This window comes from Morone saxatilis, unplaced genomic scaffold (genome assembly GCF_004916995.1).
Source record: "Morone saxatilis isolate NCDOM2014 unplaced genomic scaffold, NCSU_SB_2.0 Contig16, whole genome shotgun sequence".
In the NCBI taxonomy this organism is placed as follows: Eukaryota; Metazoa; Chordata; class Actinopteri; family Moronidae; genus Morone; species Morone saxatilis.
The window spans coordinates 15,230,759-15,245,129 of NW_023339718.1; the positions used below are offsets into that span (position 1 = coordinate 15,230,759).

The following is a 14,371-nucleotide window of genomic DNA, read 5'->3' on the forward strand; positions in this document are numbered from 1 at the left end:
CATCCCCCTCCTGCTGCCCCGCCTGGCACAAAGCACAAACAGGGCTGCCTCAGACAGACAGTGCCACAGCTTTTCAAGTACCCACTCACCCTGTGGCTGGGAAGCTCAGCAGAGCGTGCCAGTTGGCAGTTTGCTGCCCTCACAATATCCTTTCCATCTAACTCACAAACCAGACCACTGGAAATCTCAGAAAAGAAGAGAAATAAATGTGTTTTCAGACACAGATGACATCCTGTCAGCCTATTTTTAGCCCCCGAGTATCAAAAGTAGCATAGTGTATATCAAAAACTTAAGCAGTGACAGCAGCTGATTCACCAGTCTGGTATTTGGGTAAAGTAATGACTTGGCTGTTGGAAAGGTGCTGCATTATTTAACCGAAGAGACTGTGGGAAGAGACTGTAGTCAGGCTGAACATACTGCAGGTTGAATCGTACAAAATACAACAAATGGGAGAGAGGACAGGGTGTCACAAACCCATATACAAAAGAATCACCAAAGAGGAAATTGCATATGGATATTAATAGTACAACTAAAAAGAGTCTGTGTGAGTAGATGACTGATAGGCAAAAATACACTGTTGCAGTTCACTTTTAGGAAGCAGCTGTGTAGTTACATCATGACAAAAGCCTATACAAGACAAATCATACTGATTTCTGCTCTACACAGAAGGCGATTTACCTGGAAACACCTTGAGTGGACGGTTTTTCTCTAAAATGAGAACTAAGGCTCTGGCAGTGATACTGAAGATCTGCCTGGGAGTGAAGTTCACACCATCATTGACTTGGAAGTTGAATCCTCCAGACATAGCACCTGGCAATACAATGAAATGAAAAATTAAATTAATAGCTCCAACTGTTCAAGAAGCCTCTGAGGAGAAGTTGTTAGATTTTGTCTGCTGCAGTGAATAAAGAAACAACTGCCTCCTCGTTTTGTGAGTGCATGTTTTCACTTTGTTCTTGGCTGGAGCAAATTTACAAATAAGCTGTATCTGGTTTCTGCAAAACACAAACAAAAAAGCTCCAGCTCAGCAGTCTTGATGCTGCTCATGAGAAAACATATAATGCAAGCTAAACATTCTCAATAATCAATAATTCATTAAAATCAATTGGCGATACTAGTGAGTGAGTGTAAAAAAAAAAAAAAGACATTCGTCAACATATAGGGTGGGGGGGGCCCTTGTACAGTATTATTACAACCTTTCCATGTGGTAAAAGTACAGGTAAAGCAAACTGTAGATAGGAATACCAACAGTAAGCAGAAACCTGATCTGATACAAATGTTGACAGACGTTATCCACCTTTCTACAGCAGAGTTTCCAGACTATAAAGTATTACACCTCCAACTTGGCTTTCAGTCCAGTCTGTCTGTGTCAGTGTTGCAAATACTAACTACTACATACTAATGAAGAATGTTACTAGTTTATAGTTAGTCTGTGATTCACTGTGAGCTGACAGGAGTAGAAAGCAAATCAAACCAATAGTAGTCGTCAACAGCACCTTCTAGTGGATGCACAAGGAACAACAATAACAAGTTTTCATGTATAGAAAAACAAAATTTCATTTGGAGCTATTATTTGCAGGTTATATTTAGGACTTAAGGTAATAATGATCTAAATCAATGATACAATATTAAAAAGAATCCTTTTTGCAATATCAATATACATTATAGTACTATATATCTCTTTTTGTTAGTTTCTAATAACAATTTGCTTGGAATCATTCATATTATTATATGAATTTATTTTTACTGAAATAGTCTTTTCTTCTTCAATACCCCTCACCACATAAATAGGACTGTTATAGATATAGATATATATACATAAATATATGATTGTAGTCAAGTTTCAGTTTTGGTGTTGTTGTTATTTTCACGGACAACTCTTATCATTTTATGTGTGGGATTGGGAGGAGGTCCACCGTATAAGTCTATGGCATCTTGACCGCTCCTGTACCACCAAATTAAGTAAATCAAACACAAAATGTTGGCTTTTGGTATTAAAACAGTCTTTTTTGGCTTCTCCTGTGTTACTACACTACAGTAGGTGACAGAAAAATGTTACCTTTGTGAACAAAGAGTAACTGTCCCTGGTCTATGTGCGCCTGGGTAAAGTTGAGCACTTCCTTCATGGGGGCACTCTTCAGGGCCAGGTGTCCATTGCTGGGTGGGGTCACCATGAAGTGTAGCTCCTCTGGAGGTGAGTCCAAGTCCTGCGCTCTCAGATCCTCCGGCCTGATCTCTGTCACTGAGGACACCCAAACCTGGACAGAGAATGGACACAGCAGGTGCCATCTGTAATCTGCGTGAAAACACAGCCCTCCAGGAGCATCGGAACATGAGACATTGTGTTTGACATGGCTCATGATGTAGAGGCTATACAGTGTTTGACAGCCAAATGCGAGTTTGACATTAATGGAATGAAATATTTTGTCATATAATGGAGCAAAAGACTTGCTACATTCAAGATTATTACATTTGCAGATGCCAGTCTTTGACTGTGTTGAACAAAATTGTCTGGATTATGTACTGTACTGTTTTTCATGAACTAAAAGCCAGCTATGTAACACCTCTCTGCACAGATATAATGCAACTGAAAAGTAGAGTAAAGACACATAAAAGACCAATGGAAATGTGTCCTTGCCATTCATCACCACATACAATCAATGCACCCAGGATGCTGTGGGTGTGAGTCCAGCTCCGAGGCCATCTCACATGTTTTTTTCTCTTTTTTCCTTCCCTTCATTTTTCACTATACAGTTTATCATCTGACGAAGCAGAACTGACATAAAAAGAACCTCTATCTGAGGCACCTAATGACTGCAAGCCAATAACGACCTATGGAAAAATGTCACGCTGAGCATCACATTCAACAATATAATTCAAACAGAGGACATCTCAGGACTAAATATAACCATGCAGGCTGTAAGCACAGTTGAATGTACTGCAGTGTTGGTGAGGCGCAGTTGAGGTCCTGCTTCCACGTAAATTCAACAGCCTCGCGCTAACACGAAGGAACAGAGGAACTCATTGACACACAGAACACAAAGCTACTGAACCGTGCATACATTTGACAACAAAGGATGAGCTTCTATAGTCCCGGCCAGAACAACTATTGCACAACACGCTTCCACAGTGATAAATGAAAGGCTGTGACACAAATCACCTTGTACACAGGAAAAGCTCAGGTTGCTATGTTCTATTAAAATGTCCAGCAAGTCATGATGGCAAGTCATGTGACAGTGAGTCTACACCAGTCATTCATAAGGGTCATTCATATTTTGGGCTTGTGAAATGATGTCCACAAACAGTTTGACAGCCTGTAGTTCTATATCACATTTTGTGCGCATGTGATAAACAATTGCATGCACGTATACATATATATATATATATAAACGTAATCAAGTTTTGCAGGTGTAAAAATATTTTGTGCATGTATGAAAATTGTTCCTGGCCTCCAGGTGAATGTGGGTCCAACATTCACTCTTCTTTTAGCTCTGTGTTGGTCTCTACCAACTCCAGAGAGAAACATCTGGCTCTTCAGCTGCTAAATGCTCCACCGTGTTCTAGAGGTCAACCGATTAATCAGTTTGGCCGGACTTTGTTATCATCGTTATTATATCACCATTTAAAAATTCAATATTTGTTGACCTTTAATGTGTTCACCAGCATGTCATTAACTTTGTCTGTCTGACTATGTTGGCGAACTGTGAGTTTTTAGAGTTAACAAATGAGTACACGTTTCCTAGTAGAAAAGAAGGCCATACTGAAGTGCAATGCAGCCACAAGATATATGTAGCATTTGATATTAAGGGTGTGATTGCAGTAACATCTCATTGTTCACACACTAGCTAACTAGCATTTTTAAGGAAATGTTCCCACTGCTGCTCTGTTAAATGTTACTGTGTGGTTTATGTGAGAAACGTCAGTGAGGTTGGGTGCAGGGTGAGGAAGTGGGTGCAACAACCAACAAGAAAAACTGTTAAAAATGCTTGTCATAAAACAGCTGCAGGGGCGTATAGCTTAACACAAACCACATATGATACATACAGACTGAGAGAATTTGAGCCTGTATTTGACCTTTTAAAACTACTAAATATTGGGGGACACTGGAGTCTAAATGGCCCTCAAATTCCTCAGATTAATGGCTGCAGTGAGCAGGTATCTCACTTTGATGTAAGTGTTACTTACTGGAACAGAAGCATGGGGTACTTTTTTAATTAGCACATGTAAACGCCACTCGCAACATTGGAAACCACGCACATCATGCAGGTCCCAAAGCAAAACATCTTGTCACACATGTGAGTGTGTCATTTGATGGGAAATTACTACAACTCCACTAATCACCCACTTAACAGGAAGTCACAGCAGGATCTGTTTGATGAGTTTAATGAACACTATCAGTGTGACTCACCAGATTCAAAGAAAAGACACATGAGAGCTATTTGCAACAGCCTTGGAGAGATCAATCCCTCAAACATGACGGGGTGTCCACCGCTCACCATGCTGCAGCTTTAGTGATGGAGACAACAGTCTAGTTTAAACCTCACCACACTTACAGCTTTGATCCTCTTTTATTGAATTCCTGTGAGTCTTGACTGCCAGATCTTGTTTTATAATGTTTTGATGTTTATTTATTGGGTTTTCACATGCATCTCACCTGCACAAATAAATGTTTTCCTCTAAAGTATGTTTTTAATCACCTTATTTAATCACATGTTGCTTAGTGTTAAGCTTATTTCCTGTTGACAGAAAATCGTGTCAAATAAATACTTCAAGAGGAGCTGCACACAGCTCTTTGTGTGAACTCTTAAAAACACTGACACTTAGACAATGTTTTAATTAGATATCAGAAACCCACCAGAGACTGTTGACATGTGTCATTGTAATGGCATTATTTCTAAATGTTACTGGAAAACAAACACGAGTCAAATGTCTGCTAATTCATACTGCCAAAACTACAACATTTTGGAAAAGTTTAATAATTAGTATTTTGGAGGCAGACTTATACATTTGACAGTCTGTTTTATTTTCCTCCTGCACTGATATTTAGTGTCCAACGGTTTCAACATTTGCCAAGGTAATATAACATGTAAAGCACAATTCATGAATACACATATATTAAGTCCTTTTTAAAGATGGTTTCAGAAAACAACAAGGCTGTTTCAAAACGAAATTTCCAATAAATTATATGAGGCAATATATAACTGGGGTTGTAAGAAGGCATTTAAATTTCTCAAAATCTTCCACAGTACAAGCTTGAGACTCATTGAAGTGCAGTGGCATAGAGCCACCTTGTGGACACTGAGAATTTAGTTCCCTTTGACCTAAAATCTAGTGAAACATGATATAATGACTAATGATCACATTTGAACAGATCATCAATATGAGCAGACCAGTGTGTCAGTGTCTATCAGCAAAAGAAAAATAAGCTCCCTTAAGAAAATATTCTCAGAGTTTCTGATTAAAACTGCATTAATTCAACTGGTTTCACTGTGTCTTTCAGTGCAGTACATTTTAGAAGTCGCTCTTCTCTGAGTCTCCAGGATCGCAGAGGAATTTGAGGCATTTGGGGCAAAGCTGCACAGACAATAGAGACCTATACTTCAGCCTCTGTTTCCAGCTGGACCTCTCCCAACTCTAGCCCCTAAAGCTGACAGAGCAAAAGTCTGCACTGCTCAGCACACAGACACACATGACATCTTCAGGCTGATTTATGAGTAACATATTTAAAATGTATGTAAGGAGAAGTGCTTTCCGCAGACAGGACGCAAATAACCAGTAGGGTTTCTTTGAAATAGGCAGATACTGAAGAGAAATGTTAAGTAGATGAAACTGGACTGAACTGAGGCCGTGTGGTCACAGTGTTTGCTATTTCCAGGCCATGCCATCCTGTCACTCAACACTAGGATGCTGTGAAATGGGACTAAATTCAAGTGACATATTTTCAGCAGCAAGACCTAATGCCAGTGTAATGCCTGGGGTTTATTTTCCATTTCATTTAAACTTGTTTGTATTCATAAGAAGCCTTAGAAATAATTTCCAGTCAACCCAAACTAAGCAAAATAGCAGCTCCTTCTTCAAATCTCTGAAGCAGCACTACTTGCGACTAACCCTCTAAAAATATTAGTATTAGTAAATTTCAATACTAGACGAATTTGCTTAAAAACTTAACAGCTTAGCACCATAACAGCCGTTCCTACATGTCCCAGGCACCTCCAAATGTATGTCAATGTCTGTTCTGTGCTGCCAGCCCCCCTAGACCCTCCTCCACATAGCAAACATACTTTCCCTCGTCCAGCCAGCCATGGCAACTTGCAACACTGCCCACATGAAAATTGTCTGACAGTGCCAGACCTGCTAGTAAAAAAATGTCCAGAGTTTAAATATAGAGCAGCAGTGCAGACTCACCCTGAGGACCCTGTTGGCTGTAATAACAGGAGGCTCATCGTTGACAGCTGTAACCTGGATGTACACCGTCTGGACTGCACTCTGCTTCCTCAGGCCTGTGTCATTGGCCACCACAGTGAAGTTGTCAGCTGAGGTTTCGCTGCTGTCATGCACATAGTAAATGAATTCGTGTTCCACCTGATTAAAGAACATGGAAATTATTAGGGAGACCTTGAGCTTAAAAGCGCAACAGAAAGGTACAAAACAGTCAATGATTTGTGACTCTTAAGTCGCTATCATCTCTTATTTCATGACACAGCATGCACATAGGGACACAAATTAAACGCATTATTGCTTTGTGAAATTTTAGAAATGAATTAGGAGCACAAACACGACACATACAAATAGCCAGGTCGAGAGTTTCCAGCTGCGTTAGGATAAGATGAAAAGGGAGTAATGCTATTTTTGCTTTCTTTAATTTTTAATTTTAATTTAATTAAGGATGAATTTTAGGTCACAAATGTTGTAACCATGCCTGTAGATAAGGGTCAAATTCGAAACACTAACACTGTGACTTCAGTGTTATTCACTGGCATGATAATAATTACCTTAACAATAATCAGTCAAATCATTCATCCATTGACCAGTCTCAGCAATTTATTTTATACACTACTTTACAGTAATTGAATTAAGAAGGCATTTTAGGTTAAAAACATAACAAAATGAAATGAAATTTGAGAAAACATGTTCTCCCAGTCATGACAGACATGACCTCTGCGTCACTTCAGTGTTAGTTATGGGCATGAAAAACATCACTGCCAGACTGAATCAAATTCTGTATCCATCAGTCCACCTGCCAGTCTATTGCTTTTTGTCTGTAGCAACTAGAAGTGTGTCTGTAAGAATATCTCACCTGCCTCCTGGTGAAAGAGGTTATGGGCACACCGGGGTGTCGAGAGTGCTCAATGTGACCATGCTGCGGGGGCTCAGTCAAACTATACAGGAAGTTGATTCCAGAAAAGTGTCGGTTCGTGACTTTGAGAACATCCTGGGTCAGTGCTTTGGAGGCGCCCTCGTTCAGCGTGATATTTGAGACCTGAAGTGGGATGAGGCGTGGGATGATGTCAACAGACATCCTAATGTCATTGACATCAGTGACCCCGTTGGTGGCATCGAGGATGAAAGTGTCGCTGACTTTGCTGGGCTCCACCTGCATGTACTGGATGTTCCCACTGTTAATGTCCTCTTGGGTAAACGTCTTGACAGGGGACTGTTTGGTTCCGATGTAGCGCTCCTCGACAAATTGCCGGAGAAAGCCATGAGACGGGGCTACCTTGACTGTGAATACGATTTCAGATGGCAGGTTGTCCTCGTGAGTGACCTGCAACAATCAGAAAACATATTCAGTGGTTAAATTTGAAATGTTCCATGTGTCACTAAGTTTTACTTGTCATTTTGCGCTCAATCTAACATGGCATCATTGTAAAATGTAAAAGCAAACACTGGTCAGCATTCAGAATCTACCCCTTCAGCAGCCTTAAAAACCACAGCAGGATAACTGATCTTTTACTGTATCATTAGTGTGATATTGTCCTTTTATTATAGTTTAGATTATCTGCACTGAAACATTAAAATTAATTATTGTTTAAAATTATGATAAAAGGATGGTATAAGCTTTTAAAATGGCCATCATATTATTTGAACCAAAATAAAAGTTGCATGAACATTGATGAAACACTCAAACGGTCTCTCTTCTGGAAATCTCACCTCTAGTTTAGTTTCATCAATCTTTACTGGTTTTCCCTCTTCCACCAGTAAGGTGTTGTGGTGCTGCACGATGGGTGGCCTTTGATGACTCTCCAGGTATACCTTCACATTGATCCTCACTGCAAGTCGAAGACCTTTAGCTTTCACTGTTAAGTTGAAATGGTCTGCCAGATGTTTGCTGTCATTATGATGATAGGAGATCCGCCCATCCTTTAAGTCAGACAGTGAGAATGACTCCACCTTTATTTCATTGCGATAAAGTCCTCCATACTTTGGAGCATCATCCAGCTTCAAGATAACCTCCTGGTCATCTCTGATGTCCAAATTTGATATGACACTAAAATTACTAGTAGAAAAGGTTACTGACTGGCCTTTCTGAACCAGTAGGCCAGTGTTGTTGCCAACCTTGAAAAAAGGGTCATGGGCACTGATGTCTAAAAGGCTTGAAATAAAATGTTTTCCGTCTGAGACAAAGAGCACAAACCGGCCAGTGCTCACACCTTTGTGAATGAACAACACTCGCTTTTCCTCCAAATCCTTCTGTCGAAACTGGAACAGCCGATGTGTAGTGTCATTAACCAGCACTAGGTCTCCCATCGGGATTCCACGTCTAGTGTAAATCAACTGGCCATCATCAAAATCAGAGTCTGCATCATGATAACGCAAATCGTCTATAGTGAGTAACTTCTGTCCATCCCTTACTACATGGAAAACTTTATCAATAACACGTACTGGCTTTTGGTCATTCAATAACTGAATAGATATGTTGAACATTCCTTCTTTGGAGCCAATGTCATCTTCTGCAATGGAAGACTTGAACCCTTGGCTGGTGGAGGCTATGAAAGTGAACTCGTCTTGAGTAGTTTCACTGTCATCATGGATGTACATTATTCGTTCCTCTAATATATCCTTATTACTAAAGGTTAAGATGTTATTGTAGCTAGCATTGGAATTTGACTGACTAATCCGGGCTAGCTTTCCATTTTTGGGGCTGCTTATGACTGTGTAGTACATATCCTTTGTACTCAACGTCTCTGCAAACAACTCATCTTTTGTGATAAGTTTACTTTCTCCCTCCAGAAGTGAGAGTCCATTGTTTCTCATAAACACACTGTTGACATCAGCTTTAATAGAAAACTGGAAATCATAATTTTGTGACTGAGCATGTTTGGAAACCAGGTGGAATTTGAACCTGTCACTTGTATCCTCATAAGGCCTGTCGACTAGCTCGTAATGTACCTTTTGATCTGTAACATCTCTTTGGCTGAAGGTTGAGTTCTTCCTTAAGACTGTAGTGTCAAGCAGGAGTTTCCCTTTCTTTGGTATAGTGAGAACACGAAAATAAAGGTCCTCCTCTGAGAGGGCCACACCTTCAGCTGTGGCAAAAAGATACGTTGAGTCCAGTGTCCCTTTTCTAACTTTATCCATGTCCATCATGACATTCCTGACCAGGTGGTACTTCACCCACTTCACAGTGATTGAAAAAAATATTTCAGTGGTTGCCCTTGCAGCCACATTAACTTTGCTCTTAAAGTAATCAGTTGCATTGGATGTCTGGATTTCTTGAAAAGTGCTAACATATCTCAGGCGCTCTTTTTCCAGAAGCCTTTGGGAAAACGAGTCAGTGGGCCTCCATTCACCACTTGAGTGGAGTCTTTGGAGTTCTCCATACTGAGGGGGCTCAATGATATCATACCGGATTTCTACAACTTGCTTCACAGCATTGGTTTGCACAGCCAGCTGTTTTGAACCAATTATAGCTGACTCTCCTTGAATGATCTCAAGGCCTGTGTTGTTGGCAATCTTGTACTCCAATGCTACAGCCATGACCCTTAGAACCACAGTGTTGCTGACCTTTTCGCCATCGCTAACTCTAAGGACTATCCTTGAGTTTCGAACTCCTGTGTGAACATAGTACACCCTCATTTCCTCCAAGTCTAAGTATGAAAATGAAGTTACTGTCTTGCCAGGGTTGTTTTCTATTTCCAAATATCCTGCATCGGCATTCAAGTTCCCAAGCACAGAGAAGACAAGATCAGTGTAGCTACTGTCAATGTCTGTGGCCTTCAGAACATCCGTGGTGAGACGTTTCTTTGAGTTCTCCAAAAGGACAAAGAGATTTCCTTCAGGGAGACTCAATTCAGGTGCGTCATTGGTGGGTGTCACAGTAATATTGTAGCGGTACAATTTGTTGCCTCTCAGGTAATCAGGAACTGGCTTTCTACTGCTAGAATAAACTGAAAACATGAAGAAGTCATCTGGTTCCTCTGAGCCTCCATGGATATACATCACTCGTCCATGCCAAAGGTCCAACATGCTGAAAGTGTTCTCCTCTTGATCCTGATCAACATCAAGCCTTATCTGGCCATGAATTGGTTGTTCCTGAATTCGGAACATGATCTGAGATTGTCGAATGCCAAGCTTCTTGAAGTCCAAAATTACCTTGATGTGTTTGGCCTCAAGAGATGCTCGACTGCCTTCCGGGACCACAAGGTTTTTGAGTTGCATAAAATTCGAGCCATACCTGTTGTCTAAGCCCCTTGCGACGGTGGACATGTGAAGTGATGGTGTTGGTGTCACCAAGTGAAAGATGGATGCCGGAGCACTTGTTGGACTCACAGTCGTTGATGGTTCTGGTTCTTTCTCTGGCTCACAACCAACTGAGATATCCTTGGTAACTACAGCATTGGAGAGACCCGTCTTCACGCCGTTGACTTCAATGTTCTTCAAACATCCTTTAAAGGAACCTCCTCTGACACGCTTTCCAGACACAGAGACAAGCCCCACCTTTCTGACTTCTGCTCTGGTGCTGTCATCAATACCTCCAACAAAAAGATAACCTTTAAACTGAAGCCCCTTTGAACGAGAGCCAATGCTGCTTTTCACCATCTCTCCATCAACACTTAGCTCAAGGCTTTTGGAACTAAAATGCAACTTGACAGAATGCCATTTCCTGTCATTGATGAATGTGAGGGAACGGAGCTCGGTTTTTGTTCCACCTTTCCCAATAATGGCCACTGGCAAACCTTCCTGAATCTCCACAGCCATAAAGCCCCCATCTCTGGCCGAATTGTACAGGATAATTCCCTCTTTGGCTGAAGTGTGCACAACACACTCAAATACTACTTCCTGCTGGGCATTCCAGGTTGGAAGAGAAACGTAAGCCCTAGAGCTGAAGAAGCTGATGGGGTCCTCCTCTGTGGCAAAGAATTGGGGACTACAGCCTAACGACACCTCATGGACATTCTTGAATCCGGTATACGGCCTCAGTGATGACAGCAAGTCATGTTCATTGAAGACCACCTCATCCATGCAGCCTCGGAAGCTGATCGGGTCTCTGGGGAGGTAAAGTCTGTCCAGGCCTCCTGAGCCTCCAACATAGAGACCATCCAAAATATGGAGATCGTGACGAGAGCCTGACATCTTTACACTCGTGTGAGAGTTCTTGTCTACAGTCAGAGTGATGTTGTGCTGCACATGGTGGACCTCCACAGAGTGCCAGGCCAGGTCGTTGAGCTGGGTGCCTTGCTCTGATTGTAACACTTGCTCTCCCGATCCAAAGTCCAGTTTTAGCTAAGAAAAGAAACAAAACAACTGCATTACAAAATACGCTATACAACAAGAATCTAATCTAAGCAGCAATTCAATTTAAATATAGGATTATCAGTTTAGAATAGATCTTTTTTGTGATGTCCCACATTAAATATGATTGCTTTTATTGTTAGCCATGGTAACAGTGTGCCGAAATACCTCACCTATTCGATTAGAGCCAGTTTCCAATATTTTCACAACTAACTCTGTGGGGTTAAGGGTTTACGTTAACAAAGCAGCATTGGTGATTGTTGGAAAGACTAATAAAGACAGTTTTGGCAAGTAAATTGTGTTTCACGATTATCTGCAAGGTTAAATTACTGGTTTTGTCAATGAAGTCTGGTTACATTAAACTAAAATGGGGAAAACTTCCCAGTACAACCTCACAGCGACTCTACCATAGACTATTGTTTAAACATGTATGTACTGTATGATTGTGGTGACAATATATTTTTAACAACTAAAAAATATTTATATAGAATTTACAAATGCAAAAATAATATATAAAATTGTTCATTTATCAGAGGAAATGTTTGTTGATTTTTTCTATAACCTAAGACATTATGACTTATAAGAACTAATTAACTGTAGACACTGTGAAACCTGGGAGAGGGAAACACACGACTTAGACTGCTTACATTCAATTATGCCACATGTTGTTATAACAGTGAGCTCTGTCTGTGATTTAAAGCAGGAAGAGAACTATTATCTCTTTGCCTTCAGCTACGTCCTCAGAGCATCATGTCACCATCTCAAACTAATGCTGCATTTAGATGACGTGCTTGTCAAGGCTTGCTGCTGAGTTCCTGCTACTCATGCACAGGCTTCCAGGGAGCAACGTTGATGACTGACTCACATGGAATGAGACCCCAAGCCTGAGGAATACTTGGTCGAGTGTAGAAAAAGATTATTTGGTGACCTGTGCCAGTTTAAGGAACAAGGATGAGCGATTCACTCCTTGTGCTCACTGAAGTATGACAATGCAACACAGTCGTCAGTGTGACTCATTCCCAGTAGCACAAGTCTAGCACAAATAGAAGCTTAGTCACAAGGATTTGTTCGAGTTTAAGCTATAATGCATATCTCAGGGCTTCCTGTGTTTCTTATGAATGTGTCTGCATATTAAAAATACTTCCTACAGTACATCTGTCCATTCTTTATGCTGATTTAGCATGGCAGAGCTCCTTATAGGATGCTTTAGAAGCAGTCTTGAAGGGACAAATGTATTTCATCCTTAAATCCTCCCATCAAGGCTTGTGTTGTGGGTTAAAAATAGTGCCCCCGGCTTGGGACACAAACCCATCCTAATGGGGCGTCCACACCAAGAACAATAACTACAACAGCAATGATGTGAGCATCCACACTGATGAACAACATAAAAAGCCACATAAACAGTGGCCCCAAAGCGCTGCACGCTCCAGCTGTGTTGGCAGCTTAGGAAAATTGATGACCTGTTACTGTAACCTGCACAGAGAAATGAAAATAAGGATATGGAGTTAGATATGTAGAGTTATGAGAATCCAACACTCTGTTATGACAGTTGTCCTCTTTGGAAGGCAAATATTATTCCTACTTTGATTAAACAAAATATACATCAGTAAGGACCAAACAAACTTCAGAAAACCCGTCATCAGTGACTGTTTGGCAGCGCGCTCAGGTAAAATGAAATGTTCTATGTGCAATTCATATCCTAATATTATGTTATATAAGCATTTAATAAGTTGTACACCACAATATCATTCATCAAATTGCTTGTTCTTGGTGTGGACAGCCCTTAAATCTCTTCAGTGTGCCCAAGGTATACATATTTTGTGAGAAGTAAATCTCCAGAGTTTTATTTTTATTACATTTAGAGGCAGATAAATATTGTGGCAATGTTTGTCTTTGTACTACTAAAACACAGTTTGTCAGTTTGAATTTTCACATTAATGCTGGCCTTCATATTTCTTCAGACCAAGTAATTTGAGGTTATTCTACTATGGAATTCAGTGCCTTGACAGAAAATCTTTTGACTCTTGATGGGCTAATTAATTAATAATAACATTATAGACTGATGCAAGTGCATACAAGCAGAACACTTATTTGTTTTGCAGCTTGATATTTTTTTCAAGAAAATTATAATATATATAATATATATAATATAAATATAATAAAAACACAGATCTGCTGCTTTCATAATCTCCACAGTTTCCACTGTGACAAGTGACTGGTATGGCGTTAACACTCAGCTCACACCATGTCTTCTTGTGTTACTGTGTTGAGAGACTGACACTGTCAACTGAGATGGAGCAATAGCTTAAGGTGGTCAGTATGTCTGTGTGTGTGTGTCATGTCTTTTCATAGGGGTGTGCATGTGGTCAAGCACAACGATATGTGTGTATTGTACGCCTGTACATATGTGCATGTGTGTGCTCATGAATGCTTGAACACATATGCTCATGTGCTGCGGCCACGAATGTACCCACCTGCAGGCGACCAGCGCGGAGCTCTAGTAGGAAGAAGTCGGTCTGGCCAGCGGCGAGAAACAGCAGGCCATTGGTGCTGGAGGTTCGGAAGCGAACGCGGAGTGTGTTATGGTTGGACGACTCCGTTGCCTTAAGCTGTACAAAGCCATCGCCGTAGAAGGAAG

General features: G+C 40.7%; 1 protein-coding gene across 1 annotated transcript in view; it reads right to left on the reverse strand.

The window, feature by feature from the left end:
* Window positions 1-14,371, reverse strand: part of cspg4b (chondroitin sulfate proteoglycan 4b) — a gene marked incomplete at its 5' end in the record, with an annotated part of 22,152 nt that extends 7,781 nt beyond the window's left edge. Inside the window, 6 exon segments of the mRNA XM_035657847.1 lie at window positions 679-810; window positions 2,060-2,258; window positions 6,406-6,582; window positions 7,298-7,765; window positions 8,152-11,724; window positions 14,208-14,371. Coding sequence (XP_035513740.1) covers window positions 679-810; window positions 2,060-2,258; window positions 6,406-6,582; window positions 7,298-7,765; window positions 8,152-11,724; window positions 14,208-14,371 — 4,713 coding nt within the window.